The following is a 25,342-nucleotide window of genomic DNA, read 5'->3' as shown; positions in this document are numbered from 1 at the left end:
TTACTGTGCCTTTAAAGCTTTTAGCAAATTATGTATTTCCCAAGGTTTTCATTATCCATATGTGTTTCCATGCATACAAATCAGTAAAAGCCTATGTCCTTGATGTTCCTTTTTTCATACAGGAGTCAAATAGGGAAAGCAATCCTGAGCCAGCCCGCCTGTGTCTCCAAGCTCCTATCACTCCTTCTGGACCAAAGACCATCCCCAAAGCTTGTCCTTATTATCCTCCAGCTTTGTCGTGCTGCTTTGCCACTCATGAGCGTGGAAGATTGTGGCAACGTTGAGCTTCCACCTTGGAGTTACACTGTACCGTCTTTAGACAACGAGCAGGAGGATCCCAGTGATCCTGCATCCAAAATTGCCTCCTTGTTGCTTGCAAAACTGGCTGATTATGTAGTCCCAGGTAACCTTCAGAGAGCTGTCTGCTTGGGGAGTACAAGGCAGTAGTGCAAAAGGCAGTACTTAGTCCTATGGCAATTTTTTTATCCTATTTTCAAAGTTGACCCCCCTTAAGTGCTCTAAGTACCAATTCTAAAACTATAAGCTATAGTGATGGATTGACATGAAAAACGTATGTTTACTAACTGCTGGTGACGAGGCTCCAATTAATGATACTCTGCCTCCGTGGTTTGCCCTGCTGGCTGCAGCTTATTCTGGAGTCTTTTTAAAATTGTAGATGAGTTCACAACCCAAACGTGGTACACGGTTCTAAAGCTTACATATTCTCTATGCTGGGATCATTTTGAAAGGAATACTAGAAGAATTGTGTGAGCATGTAACACATGCGGGGTTGTATACAGCAGAGGACTGCATGTTTAGTATAGATAGCATACTTGCACATTTAGAAATAGCTGATGTGTGAATACATATAGGGTGCCAGCTGTTCTACATACATTATTGTGGATGTTAATTGCCTTGATGACTGACTTTATCACCCTATGGTCCGGGCCACCGAGATGTAGTAGATTTTGGAAAGTTATCGTCTTAGATTTTCTGCTTCTGTGTGTTTTTAGTGATGCATCGTTCTTGCTTATTAATTAGTGTTATATTACTGCCTTGGCAAAAAATTTTTTCTACAATTCTACGTATTCTAAATGTACTTTTTTAACAAGGCAAGTATATTTTACAACTTTGTGTATGTCTTGGGAGGGTCATCAAAAATAAATAGTTACGGTAAAACATGAGGTGATTAAACAGAAAATAATAAAATAACTATTCCAATTTGATTTCCAGGATGCCAGACCGTTCTTTCCCCCACTTCTTCTGAGCCAGACAGCACTTTGTCAAAAAACAGTCCAAAGAATTCCCAGAAGGCTGACAAAGATACTGGGGAAGAAAGTGAAGCGGTGGATGGCAAGCTATCTATTTTTATTCACAAACGGGAGGATCAGTCATCCCATGAAGTTCTCCAGCCATTGCTCAGGTAATGTCTCAACAAAACCATAGTTTTAGTACCCCATGTAAACCAGTAAAAATACTTTGTTTTAACATGCCTTTGTAACTCCTGAAATCTTTGTATAATAATTAGTGCTGAAACAACGAATCGATAAAATCGATAATAATCGATAACGGAAATCGTTGTCGACGATTTCCGTTATCGATGAATCGAGTGATCGATTCGTTGTTGGAGCACTCGGCTCCTTTTACTTACCTCCGCGAGCGTTCCCCGCTTCTGCTACACGCTCTGCAGTCTCCGCCTTCTAGCTACGTGACGGATGTGACGCGTTCCGGAGGTAAGTATTCTTCATGTCTATGTGCACAGATCGCACAGAGCCACTCGCACAGAGCGGTTCGCTCTGTGCGAGTGGCTCCATTCGCACAGAGCGGTTCGCTCTGTGCGAGTGGCTCCATTCGCACAGAGCGGTTCGCTCTGTGCGAGTGGCTCCATTCGCACAGAGCGGTTCGCTCTGTGCGAGTGGCTCCATTCGCACAGAGCGGTTCGCTCTGTGCGAGTGGCTCCATTCGCACAGAGCGGTTCGCGGGGGTGGGGGTCCACGGTGGGGTGGGGGTCCACGGTGGGGTGGGGGTGGGGTTTCAGGGGATGCAGGGTGTGAGTGTGGGTGCAGGGCAGAGTGGGGGTGGGGGTGCAGGGCAGAGTGGGGGTGGGGGGTGCAGGGCAGGAGACTGGGTGCAGGGCAGAGTGGGGGTGGGGATGCAGGGTGTGAGTGTGGGTGCAGGGCAGAGTGGGAGACTGGGTGCAGGGCAGAGTGGGGGTGGGGATGCAGGGCAGGGTGTGAGTGTGGGTGCAGGGCAGAGTGGGTGCAGGGCAGAGTGGGTGCAGGGCAGAGTGGGTGCAGGGCAGAGTGTGAGTGTGGGGGCAGGGCTGGGTGCAGGGCAGAGTTGGAGACTGGGTGCAGGGGCACAGTGCAAAGTGCTGGGTGCAAAGTGCCAGTGCTGGGTACAAAGTGCCAGGGCTGGCTGCAAAGTGCCAGGGCTGGGTGCAAAGTGCAAAGTGCTGGTGCAAAGTGCTGAGTGCTGTGTACAAAGTGCTTGCTGGGTGCAAAGTGCCAGGGCTGGGGCAAAGTGCTGGGTGCAAAGTGCCAGGGCTGGGGCAAAGTGCTGGGTGCAAAGTGCCAGGGCTGGGGCAAAGTGCTGGATACAAAGTGCTGGGTGCAAAGTGCTGAGTGCTGGGTGCAAAGTGCTGAGTGCTGGGTGCAAAGTGCCAGGGCTGGGTGCAAAGTGCCAGGGCTGGGGCAAAGTGCTGGGTGCAAAGTGCTGGGTGCAAAGTGCTGGGTGCAAAGTGCTGGGTGCAAAGTGCCAGGGCTGGGGCAAAGTTTCTTGAACAGTAATAGTCCACCTCTTTTCAGAATGTTTGGGGTTATTTTGTTTCATAAATATTGTGTTTGGGTTCTTGTACTTTGAAAATATTGTTTTTTATTACATCATAACAAAATAAGAATGTTAATGTAAATTTTAAGTTGTTTTTTAACATTCAGTTCATTAAATTATTTTAAATAAACGAAAAATTTGCATATTGTTTTTTTTATCCGATTAATCGATTAATCGAAAAAATAATCGGCCAACTAATCGATTATTAAAATAATCGTTAGTTGCAGCCCTAATAATAATGTACAGCGTATCAACTTGGTTTAATTAGAATGCAAGCTTCTCTCAATCAAAGCCTGATGGTAAACATTTATTACGCATTTGTCTTGCTTAATAGTAGTTCAGAGGGAAGACCCTTTCGTCTCGGAACTGGCGCAAATATGGAGAAAGTAGTGAAGATGGATCGTGACATGACCAAAGTAAGTCATGAGCAAAGGACCTTTGAATACTAAGGCGTGTGGAGTTTGTTTTAGCTGACAGCATGTTTCACGGCCATTATTTTATTTGTAGAGTGGATGCTGTGAAGTGATCACAGAAGACTCTGCTGCCGCTCTCCGTAAAGCAACCAAGTGGGCACAGTCAGGTTTGATTGTTGGCATTGGGCCTCCAGTGGAAACGGTCAGCCCCGAAACAGCAAGTGGTCTTTCCACTGGAGACAAAAAGAAGACTGCCCAGACCTCTATCTGCAGAGAGAGAAATTCAGAGTTGGCCAGGTATAAGGATAACATGCCCGACACAAAAGGCAGCATGTCTTATTTCTATCGTTATTATTTTTTATTTATTTTATCGTTCTCAATCCTTATTTACTATATTTTAAGACATCTGTTAATGTGAAAAATATTTTAAATTGCATTTTTAAAGAGCTTAAATCATGGTTAAGATGTGGGGACTCCTTTTACTTTCCACCAGATTGTCCTGGGATAGAGCCAAGCAAAGGATAATATCCCCGTCAGTAATTTCTGTGTGTTACAGACTTGGCTGCTATATCTTGTTGGTGGGATAGGCTTAAATTTCTATTTTTCCTATACATGAAATCAATGTTTATAGATCTATTATATCTGCCTCTGTAACAGAACAGATCCTGTGCGTCCTTTCATTAGCGGCCATGTAGCAAATAGCATGGCGGCAGAAGTAATTGCCCTGCTTCACAGTTTGTTGATGGCCCCAGAGTCGAATGCAGCCCAAATCTGGACAACAACTGCTGAAAAGGTGAGTGCCAGTCAAGTTTGGTGTCAAAATCAGCATAATGTCATCTGTTAACTGGGTCTGCGGTCATTTTTTTTTTAAAATAAATTTTTATGAAAATACAATAGCTTAAATCCATTTTTGTTGGCTCTACGTGTTAATCGCAGCGCTGCAATCCTCTTGGTCCTGGTGCTAACATCCTTCCTTAAGGTGGATTCTTCATCTTGAGAAGAAACTGTATGATCCTCTATTGATATGTTCTTTCTTTATTGTTTTGTGGTGTAGGTTTTATCACGTGCCCTGATGTACATTCCACAGCTGGGTAAATATGCCGAGAGCATTCTGGAGAACGGAAGCGGCAGTGGCAGGAAGCTGGCCAAGCTCCAACGCATTGCCAGACAGGCTGTTGCTGCGTTATGTGCACTGGGTGGCTTCAAAGAAAACATTAAAATAGGTTCCGAGGTCCAGGTAAACCACATTATGCTTTTGATCCTCACTAACAGGCATACAAATGGGATGATGATTACTATGTAGTACTCACAGATATCTTCTGTGGTTGCAAATCTTTTAAATTTAAAGAATAATCATAGTGCCTCTTTTAAGCGATCCATTGATGGGGTAAAACAGTTGCCACTCTTTATACTGCAGTTTCCAAAACTGGTAAAAAGGAATAGTACTTTCAAAAGGTAGATTAAGTGGTTTATAGTTGTACGTTTCCACGCTTTATACAGTGAAAATCATGCTTTCATTTAAGGTTTTGAAGTGGAACCCATTACAGGATACTATTATGTTGCCTTCTCAAAGCATCACTCACTCCAAATCACATCTGTGATTTGCTCATACTGCATCATTAAATGTAATGATGAAGTCCGTTAATTTTCTTAAATATGTAAAGCAACTGTGAAGACTTGCTACATTTTTATTAACTCACATAATTAGGGAAGGCATGCCCATTCTGCCTTTTTAAGCCTATAATATGAGAGTAACATTAACTCTGTCTCGTCAGGTCCTGGGTAAAGGAATATGCGGGAGCATTGGAATTGTTGCTTCTATTAATGAGCAGGAAGGCATTGCTACTGTGAAGTTTCCACCCATAGATTTTAGGAAGTCTTCCAAGGCATCCGACACACTCACTATTCCACTGTTTCGGCTCTGTGTTCCCAGATCAGAGGTAAGAGTCATCTGCATGTGCAATTTATGCAATTATCAGTATAATCGCACATTTAACGCTTTTCCTAAATTATGTTACCATAAACAATGCAATCAAAATATGTATATATTTGCATATCTACACAACCATGTGTGCATAGTGATATGAGTCATGAAACTGTGGTCTTATATGATCCCAGGCCTTTTATTATAGATAACCTTTTCTTTATGTTTCAGTCCATTTAAAAATAGCATGGAGTCTAACGTCAGACCAGCTTGCGTTTGAATATACACAAACTCATGTATAAATGGTGTTGCGTTCGGATTTACACTGTGTTCTGTGTATAACAGCAGATGACGTAGCATTTCTGCTTTCTGAAATCGTACCTGCTTCTGGGTGAAGCCGTTACATACAAACCTATCTAGATGGGCTGAATTTGCCAGCAGCGTATGGCTTGGCTTTCGGTTCCCGCAGCAGTCCAGGAGGCTCAAAATGGTTTTGACAGAGAATGCTAAACTCGATACTGATTTGAGAAATATCTCTATGGATTACTGGCCTTTTGCCGTTATTAATTTCCCAATTAATATCGACTGAATTCATAAAGAGATGGTGTCCATAATGTGCAATGTTTACAACTATATTTGTCTTTTTGTTTGTAATCCTTTTTTTTTTTTTTTTAATATACATGATCTGTAATTTACCTGAAGCAGTTGTCTCTAGGAGCATAGGCAAAGATGTTTCTATTAGAGATAATTTAGTTCAGTGCTTCTTTGTAAAGTTATAACCCTTTCACGTCCACCATGAATTTCCTATTTTCTCTATATGAACCAGGAACTTTCAAGGACCGTAAGCAAAGTCCTTGTATTGGATCGTAATATCCTAATTGCTGCATACAAAGTCTTGTATGCTTTCTGATACCTAGCAGTGTAATATTGCTTAAGATCATAGCAGTAATTCCACCTAGAAAAGTGGTTGTTCTTTTTGAGACTCTGCTTCAGGTTGTGCTGTTGCTAAATGGTACCCTTTGTACATTATGTTTGTTAAAAACAAGAAATAAAATAAGTCTCCAGTTAATGACATCCCTCATTATCCAGAAACTAACTGCTTGAATTTAACTTTTTGCCGCACCGACATCCACCCCCATCAGGCATTGCCTCTTCATAAACTGTCCATTACTGAGAAGGTAGTGCAGGCAGTCCAGTCCATGTTACTTCCCCAGGAGGGATGCCTGTCTATTCACACCTCACTTCCTGCGACAGGAGACGCCTCAACGCCCGTAATGGCCGTGGTCCGACTTCTTGCTGAGATCAGAACAAGGTGAGGATCTGCAGTTACCCACATCCACTCTCAATAAACCTTAGGCTTATTTACTCTTCGTTGCCTTTTCGGAGCTGTAATGTTTAGCAAGCGTTTGTTGGACGCTCGCTATTTTTCCACCATTGCTTCCTCTAATATCAATAGAAAAACATTTTTGTCTGTGGACCACCAGTCCATGTTTCTGTTGTGCCAAACGTAACACCTGGTCTCTTCTTCAGAGTCAAGACTCATATTGTGATCCCCCTTCTAAAGTTGTTCTATAGTCCTCTGACCCATAGTCAGGGACAAACTGTCATTTTAACATTGGGCACCCTTGGGCACAGTCTCAAGACTACGTCCACTGTGAGCAGGTGGTGTCATGGTTATTTTTGGATTCATTACCCACTTTTCCATTCTGAGTACAATTACCGTATACTATTCCCATTTATGACTGGTGCTTTGATGCCACTTGATAATGCAACGTATTGCTTGGCGGTGTGTTTTGCGCATCTTACCCCCTTTGAGTTTTGCTTTTAACGTGAGTCGTCCTCTCTTCAAGGGCTTGTCTAGTCATGGCGCAGCTACTGGAGGACAGCTCTTTCTGTGAAGAGTTCATACAGCAGTGCCCGGCGGCAGTTGAGGTGCTAAACCTGGTGGCGCAGGAATGCAGCCCTGGTATGTTGTGAATCGGGGAATCGGGAATCGGGTAAATTCTAAACACTCTTTGTACATCTTGCTGGGCAAATGTCTGATTTAGTTATTGGGGACTTCAGAGGCACATAACTTTTAGCAGGGCCTAAATGATTGTGTTAATCTCTGGTTTTCCTGTACCATATATAATGATGCCTGTCCTGTTTTATTGCAGGTGAACGCCTGTCGGTGGTGGAAGTGCAGTGTGAAAGACTAAGGATGTTATATCGGGACTGTGCCCGACCACCACCTCCACCCCTGCACACTGAACGTAGACAGGTAAGACCCCTGTAACATGGGTATACTACTCCTGGTCCCTGCGTTGTAAAGAAACATCCTAAAGTCTTCTTAAGACAAATGTGTTATTACCCATGTTACTTACTTTGCACTTGGAAGTTGATCCTTGTCACTTTGCATGGTTTTTGTATTGTAGCCCAAGGAGATCACTTGGAGTCCATCTCGAGTGTTCCCTCCTGTCAGAGCCTGTATGTTTTCATCACATCTAACGGCAGTAACATTCCTGGCTGATCCCAGCGCTGGTGGGGGGCTGCCACGGGGGACATTTATCTATGCTACCTCACCAGTCCCTATACAGGTAAGTAAAGGACAGCATTAGTCTTCATATGCTGAGCGACTAGTGGTGTAAGCGCCGCATCGGTGGTAATATTGATGGGTGCATGGGCAATGATGTTTCCGGAGTATAGGTGAAGATATCATGCTTATAGTTTAGACAAACCGTGAAACAAACCGTAAAGTGTAGCGTTGAATGCTAGGACAAAGCAATGCAGTGTCATTTCACTTATTGTACTCTAGTATAGCAACTGTAGGAATGGGATGGAGGGCATATTGAGAATAATATGCATGATTCTCGTGGCAGGCACAGGGAAACCAGATCACCACTTGGTCCTCCCAATCTACTCCCTGTTTAGATTATAATCTTTTATTATATTTAACATTTACACAGTGTGCCAGGCTATTTTCTTGTTGGTCTGACAGCCCCAAACAGGATCTTTTGTTATTGCTTATGCCTGAACTGTCTTTTTTTCTGTGAATATTCATATTTATTTAATTTGCCTCAGGCGCCATCTTTTTATTGGGAGATTGAAATTGTTTCCTATGGAGACACTGATGATGACACCGGCCCCATTGTGTCATTTGGATTTGCCACAGAAGCAGAGAAGCGAGATGGAGCCTGGACTAACCCTGTTGGCACATGTCTGTTCCACAAGTAAGTGAAACTGAACCACAGTAGCCCACCATGGGAGATAAGTGACCTAAGGAAGGGACATTGCTTTAATATAGGAAATAATATATCACTATTGAGAATATTTAAATCAGAAAACCTAGCAGAAAGAAACAATTATATGGCTTACTCTTAAATGTTACACAGGCTTTTGGAATCCTAATTAACATATATTTTCCTGTAACCTCTAGTAATGGAAGAGCGGTACATTACAATGGATCCAGTCTGTTGCAGTGGAAGAGTGTGCGGTTGGATGTTGCCCTGTCTCCTGGTAATCATTATGTATGATCTATTATTGTGTACATGATGTTTTGTTTTTGTTTTTTAACAGGAATGGTCAAATTTAACATTACGAACATGGTCCACGCCTACAGATAGAACACTGTAGACAAAATATTCTCTGACCTTGTTCTGTGTTCCCTGTGTGTATTGTAGGTGATGTCGCAGGAATAGGATGGGAGAGAATGGAAGGCACCCCCCCTCCCCCGGGTCAGCCATCCAAGGGCAGAGTTTACTTCACCTATGGTGGACAGAGGCTTGGACCCTTCCTAGAAGATGTTTCTGGAGGCATGTGGCCAGTGGTGCACATTCAAAAAAAGGTGAAGCAACTGTTTTGGATAAAAATAGAGCTGGAAAACTACCTATAAACGGTAGTTAAACTATGTATTTCACTTCCGTAGCTTTACTGTATACGTATTAGTGTGGCGACAGGGAAATCCACATTTTGCACATTGATGAGCTAGTTCAATATAAGATACAGTAATATCATGTACACAGTGACCACAGGAGAACTTTAACGTTTTTGTATTCTTTTAATCTTCACAGAACACCAAAATCCGCGCTAATTTTGGGTCACGGAAGTTTGCTTTTGCAGAAGGTCAGGCCCATCGCAATGCTGCGGATTTATGCGTTGACTTAGCTGAAGAGATTAGCGCAAACTTCGAAGCTTTGCCTTTTGCTATGGCATCAGATAGTGACAATGATGCTGGAACCAGCATAGCTTCTGACCCTGGGACGCATGGACCCCCTTGCCGCATTGTTGCAGTTTCCACAGTGCAACAACGTAAGCAATTTTTATACTGTGAATGGATATTTTTAAAATTATACACAACTATGTAATTACTTTTCCTAATTACTTTTCGTATCATGAGTAAATATGTTGTATTTCATTGATGAGCCATTTTAGTGCCATCTCCCATCTTTTGTATGGTCACATAGTCAACATTATGAATGAATTAATTCCTGGCTTAGAAATTCAACATACATTTGTTGACTTTGAACAAGGACTCGGTAGGCTTGTGGAGCTAGACAAATTTTTAGCACAGCGAGAGCCAAACCTGATTAACCCCTTAAGGACAATGGGCGGTCCCAAAACCCAAAACACACAATGCACTTTGAGGTTAAGAACTGGCCATGAGCACATCATTAAGGGGTTAAGAACTGGCCATGAGCACATCATACTTGTTGAACCCTTCTTTACCAACTCATTGCTGCATTAAACCACTACATGTACAATGCTCCTTACAGCCATGGCACATATTTCAGCACATGACAAACGTGTATACACAGAACAAGCTGTCTAAAATCATCATCCTTCTTGCCTCTCTTAGAATATGACAGTGATGCATCCTGCCATTACAAGGTAGAACTGAGCTATGAAAACTTTGTAACATCTGGCCCAGACCCTCACCCTCCACCTATTGCAGATGATGAGAGTGATGATGATGACGATGATGATATTCCAAGGGTAGGTTTATGGTGGATGCTTGTGGTCGTTATTATTATTATCTTTTATTTATATAGCACCAACAATTTACGCAGCGCTAAATACAATATATATATATATTTAAGACTATAATCGACAGACCGATACATTAGGTAGAGAGAGCCCTGTTTGCAAGCTTACAATCTTGAGGGAATGGGGTGTCAAACATAAGGCGCTCTTTCTTGCTGAGAATTCCTCCAAATGTTGGTATGATGTGAATGGAAACGGTTTTAACAGGATAAGGCTAAATGGTTAATTTTTCCTAATCCTCTAAAATAAATGTTTAGTAAGCATTCTTTACTTTCACTTACCTTGTGAAAACACTTTGGTTAAGGCGGAAAGTGCTTCTGTTGAAATCAGTAGGAGCGCCAAATGTGAATGCATATGGGAGATGGAACTTGCTGGATGTGAGTAGCTCAAGTTCACCCACCTGCTGATCTTGTGTTTGGCCGAATGCATCTGCTACAATACAAAATAACTGAGTACCATATTAATAAATAAATCTCTATTTGAGTTTAGATGAAGAAAAGTGAGCATGAGTGCTGTACCTTTAAGTTACATGGTAAAGTGTGTGAAGCAGGACTAATTTCAATTTCCTTTTTTAAATTTTCAAGGAGGACCACTATGCTTTGCTGGTAAAAGCTTGGGAGACAAAGGTATTTCCAACCATTCGCAGGCGCTTCCGCAATGAAGCTGAGAGGAAGTCTGGACTGGACCAGATCAAGGGGGCTCTGCAGCTTGGTACGTAATCATTACTGATGGAAAACGGCTAATGTTCTGTAGCTTGCAGTGGGTAAAACTGAAATGAACTGCATTGCTTCTATCCAACAGCATTCTTAGAAGATTTTTGTACTTTGTGTATTTAATAGGAGAAACACATGAAATCCTATTTTTGTAATTATTGCTACAATGGTTTTCAGATTATATATATATATATATATATATATATATATATATATATTTAAAACGGCACTAATTTTCTTTTTCTTTTTCCTAATGTTTTTGTGCCAGGCCTAAATGCCATAATTAATTATGCTTATTTGCAGGTATGGTGGATATAGCACGTCAGACAGTTGAGTTTCTCTATGAGGAGAACGGTGGCATACCAAGAGATCTATACCTTCCGACCATTGAGGATATCAAGGATGAGGCAAATAAATTCACAATTGATAAAGTTCGCAAAGGTACTTTCCAGATATGAAAGATACCCGCGGATCTATTAAGATAGATGCATGAAGAACCCTTTTCCCTGTTTTACAAAATCTGCTATCAGTGACAATTCCCTAGCTACTGTATATGTAAACCTTTAACTTAAGAGAGGAACTTGCATTATTCTGAAAGGGCAGCTTAGCGTGTAGCCGTATGGGAAAATGTGCTGTCCCACCTGTTAATACACCCTTGGCTTTGTAATAAATATATATAATATGCAACACATACACTTTGGCCGCAGCCCCTCAACACTGGTATATTCAGTGCACAACTATCAAAAACACTTGTCTAATGGCTCCACAGCAGCCAGACTCCCATGCAGTGCACTATGATACTACTTATATTTTTAAGAGCATTCCCAGGCTAGTAGCGTAACACAAACTATCCTTTGTTGAAAATACTGTAGGCGCGTTTGGTCATTTGTGAACGCTGTACCTAAATTACATTTTGTTTCAGGACTCACAGTGGTCATTCGGTCTCCTGACAGCAATAACGTTGCCAGCACTGCTGTGGGAACAGCGTTGCCCAAATTTGCCATCAGGGGTATGCTGAAGACTTTCAGTCTGCATGGAGTGGTTCTGGATGTGGATTCGGTGAGTGGATTCGGCAGATTAAAAATGCATCAATTCTTTTTTGTTGAATAGTATGATTTAAAAAAAAAAAAAAGTGTATTTTTTACACTTAGATAGCATCATGAGACGACTTTTTAAAGGTTCGTTCATTCATTCATCTGGAGCTGTCATGCTATGTCCCAGGGACTGGCTCATCTTAAATATTGTTAGTACAACATGGATTTAAAACGTTACAAAAATGCCCTAGATGTCATTACATTCGGTTTAGGAATCTAAGCCTCATTGCCTGTGACAAGTCTGCGTTGTATTATAGTATTTGGTGACGCTTGGCTTTCATTTCAATGTGATATCTGTTTCGCAATGGTTTTTCCGAATGGTCGGAATGGTACACCTCCTGCTTTGGTTTCTATACCGGCATGATGTACTGAAATGTCCTTTGGCAGTTATTGATTGTGTTCTATTATTAGGTGAATGAACTGGTCCAGGTAGAGACTTACCTGAGAAGTGAAGGGGTGCTGGTGAGATATTGGTATCCCATAGATATGCTGGAGAGGCCTCCTGCAGGTTACAGGAGGATGGCGACCAATGGACTGGTGACACTGGATAGCACCAACATCCAGATCCACAGGTAATATAGACACTTTCTATATACTATCATACCAATGCTGACTTCTACACTGCATGTATACCGACACGTTCATTAAAATTGCTCCCTGACTTCTGCACAGGTGTATACTAGAATTATTTTAAAGTAAGACTGTGATTTTCTATTATTATTGAGTTGCCCTCTACAATCTAATAGTCTGTTAGCTGACGATAGGTTAGGTATGAGTATCGACTAATTGAATAATACTATGTTGCAGATGCTTCCCTCGATAATGTGCAAGTAATAATGCTTTTTGTCCTGTACTATGTTCAGGGAGCTGTTACGCTGTGAATCGGCACTTGCTCGACTTTACTGCCGCGTTGCGTTACTCAACATCTTTGCACCCAAGTCACCGCACACGTTTACTCGTCTGTTCCACATTCCTGCCATTCGTGACATAACCTTGGAGCACCTCCAGCTTTTGTCCAATCAACTTCTAGCACCTCCACTTCCTGGTAACATATTCTTCTTAACACTGTATTTTGGTGATCATGGCCAGAGCGGGTCATGGGCCATAAAGGAATACAAAGGGCTAGTTTTGATACATTCTTAATGCATTCATGCTTTTATTCGTTTAAAGACTAAACAATATGCAATATTGTTGACCATAAACCCTTATAAAAGTACAATTTAGTGCTCATTAGAAAATGTTTTGTTAGGCCAAAGTTTATGAATACCCATGCGTGAACTTTGATAAGTATTTGAAAATGCAAAAAAGTGCAGCGGGGGCATTAGATATGTTAAAGCTAGGTGATGTCCTATGTTTTCTGTATGAGAACCTGAATGAAAAATACACATTTGTGCCGGCTAATAAGTAAAGTGCAGTACGGTCCCACTGATTTAAACTTTAGGATTAAACACACAGGTTCCTCATTGTTGTCCAGAAAAGGCTGAAAAGTGTCTCAGCGGGTTAAAATGCAGGGCAGTCCCATTGTGTCAGCTCCTTAGTAGGCAGTATAGCTATGTAAAATTAGATGGGACTCGCCAAACTTTGGGGTACTTTGATGCAGTGGTGGGCCAAACAATATATGGCCATATAGTGTGACTGAACCCCCTAATATTTATGCCTTAGGTACCTTGTTGCATTTACATGTTGGTCATTTCAGCAGCATCCTGGAATCTGAATGTGTATACTTTTTAATGGTGTGCTTCCCTTTCTGTAAGGATTTGTTTTCACTCTACATCCCTTGCGACAGCACCATAATACAGACAGCGGACTATGATCTATCCAGATAACAGATAACTTTAGACTGTAATATATAGAGATGTGTGATAAATTGCCAATTATAAACACATTTGTCATACCTTGTTGATGGATGAAATGGGTTATACGTTAAAACAATATGACTATACTCCTCTAGCGGTGCTCGTAGTGTACAACATAAGAGTTCCCAGAGGGTCTCTCCATAACCCGCTTGAATTTGTCACCAACCCCCATCATTTCTGGCTGATCGCAGTCTCAACAGTGCAGGGCTATATAGCATTGGGGATCAAAGTGAGAAGCGGCACAAACAGATCTCCTTTATTCACAAAAGAGAAAAAACTAAACACATTTAAATATACAATATAATGAAACATAAATATTTGGACCCCTGAGTGTCACCTTATGAGATCATAAGGGGTATTGTCTGCTCACAAGAGAGATAATTGAGGCCTGTGAAGACCCCAAGGGACAAATGTAAAATCATTTCTATGGTGTGAAAAACCTGCGTAAAACACAAAAGGGAAAAAACATGGTAAAAATGGCAAAAAAGGGTCATGAGGGTATGAAAACCTGTGTCATAAAACAAAGCATGTGCAGGACTGTAGCTCCTCACAAGCCATCTGTTTTAATGATTTCCTCTTTCGACTTGTTTAAATGATTTTTTTTTAATCTATTTATTGGAAATCTTCCTGCAGATGGCACCATCAGCTCCAGCGCAATACTCATCGCTCAATCTTTACAACACTGCATCCACTCCCAGAGCTGCTCCACCACAGACCTTTTCTACCAAGGCAACTCGCAGTCCATACGGGAGTGGCTTGGTGTGGCCATCACAAGAGCTCTTCATCAAGGAGAAGACAGTCTCCTGGATCTAACTAAGCAAATCTGCTCCTTTTTGCAGGTACACCAAATACTTTTTAGAACGAGACACCAAGAAATAAAAAAATATATTTTTTAGCCAATAGTGAGCACGTTTTCCTTTTTCAGAATGCCCCTGAGCAGTTTCCATCTGAAGAATTCCCCATAACAGAGTCCAAGATCAGTATGGATGTTACATTCCCCGGCGCAGCATTTGCGGTTGTGTCCTGTAAAGAAAGCCAGTCTGGATTCCGAAAGGAGTGAGTGGTGTCTGCAAATTAAACAGCTTTTCTGCACTTAGAGCTGCCAATCTGTCTCCGGATTTGTCGTGTGTCTATTTACCCTCTTTTAAAACCATGTCACGCCTCATAACACGCTTAAGGGTGTTCTCAAATAAAAGAGGCCGTCATCAGCTACCAGAGTACTGGTAATAATACATTTGAAAAAACCCAAAGTATACCAGGATAGCACTTGACAGCTCCATGCACATGATTTCTCAAGGAGGTGCCAAAATATTAAACTAGTTTGTGTTTCACCGAGAAATGTTTCAAGCTACCTGCACTAATTTTCACAGAGGCAGCTCAAAAAGTAGAAAGATACATTAATTTAGAATTGTTCAAATTTGTTTAAGATTTACATATTTGTACATTAGTTATGCACAGTCAGGCATGTTGATAAAATGATTTGAATGAGGAAATTGTCACTTTGTTCCAGCTCTTCTTTGTATAAGGCCCCCTGGGCACGGGTCATGGTCTATGGTCTTGGCCACAAAGTTAAGCGGAATGGACAGCTGAATCTTATCGAGTCGGTGTGTTACCCACGTGATGCCTCCCCGACTAACACGGGCCTAACCCCACCTCCAATCACCAACCAGTACCCAACCGCGATCATTCCTACTGACCGGATCCACATCAAGCTAGGTATATGTTACCAGTGTGCTTATGTACTTACCAGTTAAATCATGATATTCAGGGACATTCACAGCAAGTAGTGGTTCCTAAGTTCAGTCTCTGTTTCAGGTGTGTCTCCTGCCCCTGGAGCAGTGCTGGTCATCCACTCACTGCCTTTAGAATTTCCTTTAGCGATGGCTTTCACAGAGCAGCTGTTGACATGGAAGTTGGAGGATGTGGATGACAAATCAGAAGACGAGCTAGACACCATCCCGTCATCCATACTGCTGCAAGTGGTGGAATTAATAGGTGAGCCAAAGGGTCTATCACCATCTATATGAACCTAACGATTGGGCACTTTTACAAATATTTTTAAGATCCAGAACATCACTTGACATACAATTGATATATTATTTGTTGTAACTGCTTAGTATAATGATCATTTTAGGCAGGTGTGAAAAATGCTTTAAAGTAAGAATGCTTTCAAAAACATATTTATCATTTAACAATCCAAAGTGAGTGGCCAGAAGAAAAAGCTATTTAAAATCAATATTTGGTATGACCAACCTTTCCCTTTATTGATTTTACAATTTAGGGACGTTGCTGTGGAACACAGACCTGGCAGCAGTAATAAAGGAGCTTCTCTTCCATCTGTTTGCTGAACTGCTTCGTAAGGTTCACCATTTAGAGCAGAAAAAGAATCCCACAGGTCTCTCATCGTCAATAGCACTCCAACTGAATCCTTGTCTGGCAATGCTTATGGCCCTGCAAACAGAGCTACGGAAGCTGTATGATGAAGAAACACAGAACTGGGGGTCAGCGAATGCCTGTGGGGGAGCTGTTCCTGGGGTCACGGACCAGGGCCGATTCTCTACGTACTTCCACGCTCTAATGGAAGTTTGTCTGGCAGTAGCAGAAGTTACCCTCCCTATTAACATGAGTTCAGCAGTAAGTGTAATGAGTTCGACAAATGCAACAAATCTAAGTGACTCTTCTTCTTCGTCTTCATCATCCCCTGGACAGACTCCTCAAAGTCCAAGCCTGCTATCTAAGCGAAAGAAGGTCAAGATTAAACGTGAAAAGACAGCATCTGGAAAGCGTTCATCTGCAAGAGGAGCTGAGAGCGACGCAGCTCTTCTTACTGTGGGAGGTAGTAAGCCTGAGGACATGTTGTGGTTTCATAGAGCACTTACTCTGCTGATGATTCTTAGACACCTCACTAACAAAGATCCACAAGGCTTAGGTGTCACAAATGATGCCATTGCTGATGCCAGTCAGGCCCTAGTAGGACCCACGGCCCACAACCGTCTACTTGTAATTTCCGGGATCCCCACTCATCTGGAGGAACCTGTGGTTAGAAATGCTATCCGCAAAGCATGCAATGCCCATGGAGGGGTATTTAAAGATGAAATCTACATTCCTCTTCAGGAAGCAGAAGCCGCCAAATCAAAAGACAGAGTTGAAGGAGCAGAATGCAAGACCGAGATCGAGAAGCCCCTCTCAGTTCCTAGTGCTGAGAATATGGATATGAGCAGTTCAAGCAGTGTGACCCCTGCAGTCAGTGTCACTGTCTCAGCTTCCACAAGTCAAGCTTCTTTGTGCAGTTCCCAAGGTGTCTCACAAACCACCAGTGAAACATCAGTAGAGCAGTTTCCACCAGAACTTGCAGTGCCACCTGGTCTCCTGGAACCGCATGCTATTTCCAGCCAAGAAAGCCTAGACCTTTCTATTTGCAGTACAGGGAGCCTTGGAAGTCTGGGCAGTCTTGTGGAACAACTAGACAATGTGGAGACTTCCTCTGTGTCAGACGTCGGATCCATATACACTGTCACGTCTCTAGACAACCAGATGATGATGTCTCGGCCAATCAAAGGCTTTGCAGTTGTGGAGGTAATGTTTAATGACTTAGGCAAAAAAAACATATAGCGACAATACGCTCGAAGCAGATATAACTGCTATACACCGTAGTGGCCTCTAATGTGCTGGAGGGAGATGTGCATGGTTTTATACACCTGTTGAAACACCTAAACTCAATAATGAGGGTTGCCCACATAATTTTGGTCATATATTTTAGCTTTTCATTTTGAAAGAAAATGTATTTGTTATGCAAAGTAAACTTGTTCATCTTATTACGTTTTTATTGTAGTAAAACGTAACTGTCCATGTCAGTTGTGCAATATCACAATCTCATGATTGCGGCTTTCAAGCCCTTACAATAAAGTTACCATAATATTGTTTTTTTTTTTCTACAGATTAGTTCAATATTTATTCTCTCTTTGGTTTTCAGGTACGATCACGGGCTAAAATAGAAAAAATCCGAGCTAGTCTCTTCAACAGCAGCGACCTGATTGGCTTGTCTATCTTAGATGGGGAAGACGAGCTAATGGAAATGTCTACAGAAGAGATCTTAACCGTATCCACTGTTAATCAGAGTTTGTTTGATACACAAGGAATCCCTGGTCTTGGGAACTATTTTACAGATAAATCCTTGAAAGGTGCGTGATTAGGCCATGATGTTATACTACAGTAGAATGCCATGTTTGATGTTTTTAAACAAAATATTTTTCTAATTATCAGTTCTGCAAAAGTGTGTGTTGTATCCTATGAATTGTTAACTTTAACGCGTTGTACAACAAACCAATGAACCAAGCAGCAACATATATAAAACTACTTTGTTACTATTCTGCATGCATACTTAATGTATAATTAAATATCAGAACTTTACCAGTCGACCAATTCTTACATTTTTATTTCATTTCTAACTCCGTATCAGCCTAGTAAAAACCTTTTTAGTCAAAAAGCAGCTACTCTGAAATCTCTGTTAAGGGTAGGATTCCATTAGTGTCCATTCTGTTTTAGGGGACAAATTGGTTCCAGAGGCTCGGGAGATTCTAACAGAAATATTCAAGAGCTGCATTCATGCCGAGCAAACACTGAGTCTGACACCAGTAAAGTTCATCAAGGTGTCAGAAATGTACCTGAGCAAAGAACAGATCAATTCACAGACGCCAGGGAACTTACTGCACACGTTCTTCACCAATGTACGGCCCCCCAAAAAGGTGCTTGAAGATCAGCTGACTCAGGTAATACTATAACTCCAACTTCAGTATTTTTTTTTCTTCACAGGTCTGGTGCAGCTGAATAGCCCGTAGACTTTTGGTTGAATACCAGCATGTGCTGTGATTGTGTACGGCAGTTACACAATCACAATCACAACCACCCCAACCCTAACTAAAACACACACACGAACATACAAACTCTAACAACCACTCACTCTAACACCATACATTTAGACATACATATATACACGTACTCTCTCCTCTTCTTTACACCTCTAACCCCAGGCCCCCAACACACTCATTCTCACACCATACACTCACGCACAGTAACACTTACATATACACACACTCTAACCAACCCCATACGCTCACTCAAACACATGCACGTTCACTCTAACACCATACATAAGCTGAAATACTTAGATTTTGCTTTGCCAAATATGAGTTTTGTGTAATCTTTTGTGTAACTGAGTACTGTACCAGATCTATACATTGAAACTTGCTAACTTTACATATGTTGTCCATCTCTCTGTAACTGGGCCTTTGTTCTATAGATCTTGCGCAAATATGGCATTCCAAAGCCTAAATTCGACAAAAACAAGTTTAGCAAAACTGGCAAAGAGCAGCACCCGGTGAAAGTTGTAAGCACTAAACGGCCTGTGGGCAAGCCACCAAGCAAGGACAAAGCCGCGCTCAACAGTGTCAGGTGAGAGTTATCAAGAGTGGTATAAACAAGAACAGGAGTTTTCCACGGGAGTAACTGACCTTCCAAAGTCAGTTGGCAGATATGTTAATAGGAATTGCGTAGTAAGAACACATTTGTCGCGTTCTAAATTGACCTTAGACTTTTCAACAGAACTGCCTTAAGTGAGAAGAAACCTACAGTGAAGCCAAAATCTCCTGATAAGAGCAGACCTGATGAAAAGGACTCGGACAAATCTCCCACCAAGAAACAGGAAGGTATGTTGTCTGATCAGCACTGGTACGTGCCAAAAGGATTCATTATAACCGTACTAGTATTTGTGTTCTTGGTGTCTTTCAGTTCCAGAGGAAAAGTATCTGACTCTGGAAGGATTCCATAAATTTGTAGTTGATCGTGCAAAGCAAGACATTCGAAGCATCTGGAGAGCCATCCTGGCTTGCGGCTATGATCTCCACTATGAAAGGTGAACAGTAGCCACTGTACCACACATTGTCTCGTATACAAAACAGCTTTACACCTTTACCGTGGCTGTTTAGTGTTGCACAGCCTTTGAATTGGAACGTATTCTCTGCCTGCTTTCTAGTAGCACATTAATCAAGTGCCTTGCAGAGGAGGTTTATGAAGTCACGAAGAAACAACTTTTATATATTAAAGTTATTTTTAAGATATTAGGAAAACACACGTGATGTCACAGTGTCTGCCTTTTCATTGTATGGGTAAAGTTATTTATTCCCTTCTGCTCTTTTGGATAGATGTGCCTGCGTTGATACCCGGCATGCACAAAAATCCAGCAGGAAATGGACCCTGGAAATGGATGTCGCGTTGGTGCAATACGTTAACCGCCTCTGTCGTCACCTTGCGATAACACCTGCCCGGCTGCACCCTCACGAGGTGTATCTTGATCCAGCCGACACAGTGGACCCCAGGGTCTCCTGCCTTCTGAGTAAGCAATATTTTCTGAATATATTGATATAGCTAACAGAGATACAAAATTATTGCTAATTAAATCTCATTACAAACACTACAGAATAACTTTTTAGTGTTTTCATCCGTAAAATATTGCTGTGGCGATATGTAAATAATTAGCCTCATTTTATTTGACTTGTTTTGCACAGATGTTCCCATAGAAAGTCTGCGACTTCGGTTTGCTCTTCTTCAGTCCCTGAACAACACCTTAGAAACGTTCTTTCTTCCCCTTGTGGAGATACGGCAAACAGACATTTTTGTGCACAGTATCGCATCCCTGTTGCAACAAGCCAAAGGTGAGCATTGCATCTGGACCACCTATTATCAGTCTTTTACCGACAGTGGCATCAGAGCCACCGAACCATACTATATTTGTAATGCAATCAAGGTAAAGCAAAGGCAGTTTTTATGAAGTAATTTCTTCAGTTTAAATTGGATAGTTTATCCACTCCAGTGTCCCCTTTAATGTTTTTTTCCTTGCAAATGCATGGAGAGACTGGCAAGACTGGAAAGCCTTTAGATTTGCACTGTTTGCTTGCCCCTAGCTCCTTGGCTTGCAGGTTATGCAAGAAAAGATTATCATCAAAACTTTGTGAATAGCTCAAAATGAAAATCTCTGGCCAACTCAGCCTGATGAATTTATTCCAAAAATTATGATATGACATGCTATTCCATAGTGTAGTTAGCAGGGTAACCCAGTTATTAGGGGCAATGTGTAATTAACGTATGCAAGAGAACCGGCACTGATGGTCTTGGCAGCAACCAATGAATGTGCAGCACGATTGCCCCTTTATGATAAATTGGCCATTGGCTTGGAATGCATCTAAACATTGTTTTTTTTTTCTCCTAGGCCTCATCTTTTATGATACAAAGGTTTCAGTGATGAATCGGGTGTTAAATGCCACCGTCCAGAGGACAGCAGATCATGCTGCGCCAGAGATAAGTCTCGATCCCTTGGAGATTGTTGGAGGTTTGTAAACCGGCAGTACGTGCTGGAATATTCATTACACACACCGGAAAAGATTCTTGAGCTTGCAAATATGTATTGGTTTCATTGAAACCTGATTGTTGCTGTCACTCACCTATGCAAATTAGCACTTTTTTCTGTATGGTGCCCTCAACAGAATGTTGCCTAGAACAATGTCCAAAATATGGTCATTTGCCTTCTATAATAGTACTAAAACAAAACATCTGGTTTACAAGTAAACATTTTTGTTAGCAATGTGCATCCCTGTTTCTCATGGATTCGTTTTACATTTGATCACAGGAGATATCAGAACTTCTGAGAACTCGTACTTCTGCCAGGCAGCTCGGCAGCTGGCCTGTGTCCCATCCTCTCAGCTCTGTGTGAAACTGGCAAGTGGGGGTGATCCTACATATGCATTTAACATCCGCTTCACAGGGGAAGAAGTACATGGTACAAGTGAGTACCAGACAGCAGACCATGTTTTACTATCATACTATATTGTGACTTCCTTTAAAACCTGTTGAATGAGGATTCCTGTGCCAGGAGCTGCAGGATGTATCGACAAAGATGTTGTTTTGCATAAAACTTTGCATGGCTTACTAGGTTAAGCTGAGGTTTTCCTGCCAAACATTATCTGTAAACCTTAGCACCGCAGTCAGTGTCTGGTGTGCTCATTCATTGTTTTTCCTGTGAGGTGTTGGAGATGGTCCTTTTGTCGTCGTCAGAAAAAGTTTTGACATGTCCTTGTGATCATCAATGAGCGTTTTGAGTATTTGTATTCTTACGTTACTTTTACACTGCAAACACTGGCGTAACTACAGGGGCCCGTGCCTCTAGGAGGCCCAGGTCGACTCCTTGTTCCTGCCTTGTTTCCCTTGACCCCTTGTTCCATGTTGATTCAAAATAGTTTTCAAAGAGTCCTTCCAACCTGGACTGCACCAGTCCAGGTCGGAATGGCCCTTTCTAAACTATTTTGAATTGGCAAGGGGAGACAGGAACGTATCAGTGTGTGCGAGCAGCCGGAGAGAAAGCTGCGGGTGGGGGGAGGTGGGATGTGTATGTGTGTGTGTGTGTATATATATATATATTGTACGCATGGATGTGTAATATTGTGTGTGTGTGTGTGAGCATGGATGTGTAATATTGTGTGTTTGGATTTGTGGGGTAAGAGAGCGTGTGTTAGAATAAATTTGTATGTGTGAGTGAGTATGAGTAAGTGTGTTTACGTATGTGTGCCAAGAGGGGGCAAAGAAGGCACAGACAGGTTGTTTGGGGGCAATCATGGCACAGACCAGTTGAAGTTGAGGGGCCCGGGGCCATTTTTAAATCGGGACCCTGTGGTTTCTAGTTACATACCTGACTGCAAAGGCATATGCTAAATTGTCCTGTCTGATATTATGTGGTGGTGTCTTTACAGGTGGCTCATTCCGTCATTTCCTGTGGCAAGTATGTAAAGAACTTCAGAGCTCCTCTCTGTCTCTCCTGCTGCTGTGTCCCAGCTCTGCCGTTAATAAAAATAAGGTATTTTGTGTACTTTACATTAGTCATCCCTTAATATTCAACAGTGGTTTTCAACCTTTTATAGTTTCTTTTTTCTGGCCAAGTACCATTAGATTAAGGTTTTGTCAGCCTGAATTTCAACACAAGTCCCTAAAGGCATCAATGTTATACTAAGTGTTTGTTGTCTAAAATTAGCAGGGTAATGAAGAACCCCTGCTACCACCAGAAGTATCCCATGGGGCACATGTTCTTCAGTTTAAGTATTGTTATGTAGAACACTAGACAGAATGTGGTCGCTTTTAGTAATTAAATGTGAAAGGCTAGTGTTTTTTTTTTTTAAATTAGAAATAAGTTTAAAATGTTTACCGAGGTCAGCATAATAGAATGTTTTCTGACGGCATGCAAATAATGTTACTGTGTTCTGTAAACAAGAATGGAAAATATTAATTAAAACAACTTTACTCCAGGCTCTGTTTTACTTAATTACATAAATACTCTGAAGTGAAAAGTGCAATGCATGCATTGGTATGTTATACGGTTATTTGTTTAGCCCATCATATGCTCTATCTTGGTGAACGCATCTGTTCCTTTAGGCAGATGGGACTAAAAACAAATTGAGATCTGTGAATAATACTTGATGACAGGGGAATCCTTGACCTGTTGGTTAACATAAAGAATATATTTTTATTTTGATTTGTATTTGAGAAAACTGTTCTTGGCCACATCATCTGTAGACATGCTAATTGTGAAGCTTGCTGATGTTTAATAATGTTCTGCAGGGAAAATACCTTCTGACTCCGAGCCCCATCACGTACGCAGAAGAACTCCTCCTCCACTTCTTTGGGCAGCTGCTGGGTATCGCCATTAGAGCAGATGTACCCCTTCCTCTTGACCTGCTCCCCTGCTTCTGGAAGATGCTTGTAGGAGAACCATTGGACCCAGATGATGACCTCTATGAAGCAGACATCCTCACCCACAACTACATTAAAAAGTTTGAAAATGTAAGCATGCTTGTCAAGTTGTTTTCTGGCATTTTCCACCCTAACAGTCAAACTGCTGACACCTTCTACTTGTGTTGTGTGATGTTCCAGGTGAATGACGAGGTCGAGCTGGAAGCCCTGTGCGCCGAAATTGCTTCTCAGCATCTTCCTACAGAGAGTCCTGACTCTCCAAGCAAACCATGCTGCAAGTTTACATACATGACCATGACTGGGGAAGAAGTTGAATTGTGTCCAAATGGAAGACACATTCCTGTTGTGTAAGTATAGAGATTTATTTTGCCTTATAACCGTTTAGATGGAAATGCAGTAACTTTACTATGTTCGATCATATGCAGGTCCTTGAACATTTGTGGCATCTCCTATACTGACCAATAGTTGATGGCAAACAAAACCATTTTAACTTTTTCCTTTCCCGTCTCCTCCTTTGTTATTCAAATTGAGATAAACGCCTGGTTTAAGAACCACTCCTGTGCTAACTTTACAACTTACTATATTATCACCTCCTTTGCCTATTTCTATCCAATAAAAATGTCTAAACTACTGCACAGATTACATGACTACACTTATTACGCCTCCCACCTTATCCTGTAAAGTGCTGAGCACCAAGTAGTACACCCTTCTAAGTCCACCCCTTCAGTAGGTAGACCCGCTCACAATGGGTTTGTATTGCAACGTGAAGATATGTTGGTGGATTTGTTCTACAGATGGGAAAACAAGGACATCTACTCAGCAGGGATTCGTAACCTCCGTATGCGTGAACTGAAAAACCAGGAATGCATGAATGCTGTTCGGGCTGGTCTGGGCTCGATTATACCCTTGCAGCTATTAACCACGCTTTCTGCGCTGGAGATGGAGCTCAGGACATGTGGACTACCATTCATCAATCTGGAGTTCCTAAAGGTAATGGTGATTTCTAGACGTCACAGTACATGGCGTGCCCTTGAAATATGGTTAGTAACAGAGGACACAGGGGTGGGGTGGGCTCAGTTTATTAGGCTTTAAATCCCTTGCATCAATGCCTACTTTTGCATCCGGTTAGCATTTTGTTTCTACTTTTAAGTAGATGTCATACATGGAAATTGTGGCTGTCAGTTTGCTTATGTCAGAGTGAGTGTGAAATACTCGAGCACTGCAGATCATGTACGGTACAAAGTGCGAGATGTGTGTTAAGAACATGAGCTCTACCTCTGGAAAGAACCTTTCCATCTGCCCTTTGCAGGCACACACCATGTATCAAGTGGGTCTGATGGAGACAGATCAGCATATCGAGTTTTTCTGGTCCGCACTGGAAATGTTTACTCAGGAAGAACTTTGCAAGTTCATCAAATTTGCCTGCAATCAGGAGCGTATTCCCTTCACCTGTCCGTGTAAAGACGGGGGGCCGGATACCGCACATGTTCCGCCTTATCCTATGAAAATAGCACCGCCTGATGGAGCAGCAGGTATAGTTTTTTTTTGTTTTTTTGTATTTCATCCTTGAGTTAGCTAGAAACATCATGTTGTTAGACCTGACCAGGTTCTGCCTCTCGACTATTGTTGAGTTGCTCGTTCTTTCAGGCAGCCTTTGAAGGATGTGTGGGGAGAAGGAGATGATGACTTTAGGGCAGGGTAT

The 25,342-nt window shown here is 41.8% G+C and overlaps 1 protein-coding gene across 2 annotated transcripts in view; it reads left to right on the top strand.

Annotated features, from left to right (window-relative positions):
* Positions 1-25,342, top strand: part of HECTD4 (HECT domain E3 ubiquitin protein ligase 4) — a 70,479-nt gene that overhangs the window by 44,592 nt on the left and 545 nt on the right. Inside the window, exons 36-75 of one of the 2 annotated variants that reach the window (XM_053473168.1) lie at positions 123-403; positions 1,234-1,423; positions 3,164-3,245; positions 3,337-3,539; positions 3,900-4,035; positions 4,297-4,479; positions 5,018-5,182; positions 6,309-6,478; positions 7,017-7,132; positions 7,323-7,426; positions 7,581-7,742; positions 8,227-8,375; positions 8,582-8,661; positions 8,826-8,989; positions 9,216-9,453; positions 10,001-10,137; positions 10,770-10,896; positions 11,202-11,339; positions 11,821-11,957; positions 12,404-12,564; positions 12,856-13,037; positions 14,482-14,687; positions 14,774-14,904; positions 15,359-15,564; positions 15,664-15,843; positions 16,130-17,424; positions 17,822-18,029; positions 18,394-18,617; positions 19,148-19,299; positions 19,450-19,553; positions 19,636-19,759; positions 20,049-20,239; positions 20,412-20,558; positions 21,113-21,232; positions 21,530-21,685; positions 22,647-22,750; positions 23,509-23,730; positions 23,821-23,987; positions 24,435-24,630; positions 24,950-25,172. In XM_053473168.1, the coding sequence (XP_053329143.1) occupies positions 123-403; positions 1,234-1,423; positions 3,164-3,245; positions 3,337-3,539; positions 3,900-4,035; positions 4,297-4,479; positions 5,018-5,182; positions 6,309-6,478; positions 7,017-7,132; positions 7,323-7,426; positions 7,581-7,742; positions 8,227-8,375; positions 8,582-8,661; positions 8,826-8,989; positions 9,216-9,453; positions 10,001-10,137; positions 10,770-10,896; positions 11,202-11,339; positions 11,821-11,957; positions 12,404-12,564; positions 12,856-13,037; positions 14,482-14,687; positions 14,774-14,904; positions 15,359-15,564; positions 15,664-15,843; positions 16,130-17,424; positions 17,822-18,029; positions 18,394-18,617; positions 19,148-19,299; positions 19,450-19,553; positions 19,636-19,759; positions 20,049-20,239; positions 20,412-20,558; positions 21,113-21,232; positions 21,530-21,685; positions 22,647-22,750; positions 23,509-23,730; positions 23,821-23,987; positions 24,435-24,630; positions 24,950-25,172 (7,661 nt within the window). Of the gene's footprint in view, positions 1-122; positions 404-1,233; positions 1,424-3,163; positions 3,246-3,336; positions 3,540-3,899; positions 4,036-4,296; positions 4,480-5,017; positions 5,183-6,308; positions 6,479-7,016; positions 7,133-7,322; positions 7,427-7,580; positions 7,743-8,226; positions 8,376-8,581; positions 8,662-8,825; positions 8,990-9,215; positions 9,454-10,000; positions 10,138-10,769; positions 10,897-11,201; positions 11,340-11,820; positions 11,958-12,403; positions 12,565-12,855; positions 13,038-14,481; positions 14,688-14,773; positions 14,905-15,358; positions 15,565-15,663; positions 15,844-16,129; positions 17,425-17,821; positions 18,030-18,393; positions 18,618-19,147; positions 19,300-19,437; positions 19,554-19,635; positions 19,760-20,048; positions 20,240-20,411; positions 20,559-21,112; positions 21,233-21,529; positions 21,686-22,646; positions 22,751-23,508; positions 23,731-23,820; positions 23,988-24,434; positions 24,631-24,949; positions 25,173-25,342 lie in introns of both variants that reach the window. The other variant, XM_053473162.1, reaches the window with a different exon arrangement.

The sequence above is a fragment of the Spea bombifrons genome, chromosome 1, assembly GCF_027358695.1.
Source record: "Spea bombifrons isolate aSpeBom1 chromosome 1, aSpeBom1.2.pri, whole genome shotgun sequence".
In the NCBI taxonomy this organism is placed as follows: domain Eukaryota; kingdom Metazoa; phylum Chordata; class Amphibia; order Anura; family Pelobatidae; genus Spea; species Spea bombifrons.
The sequence above is the reverse complement of the archived record's forward strand: the minus strand, read 5'-3'. Positions and strand labels throughout refer to the sequence as shown.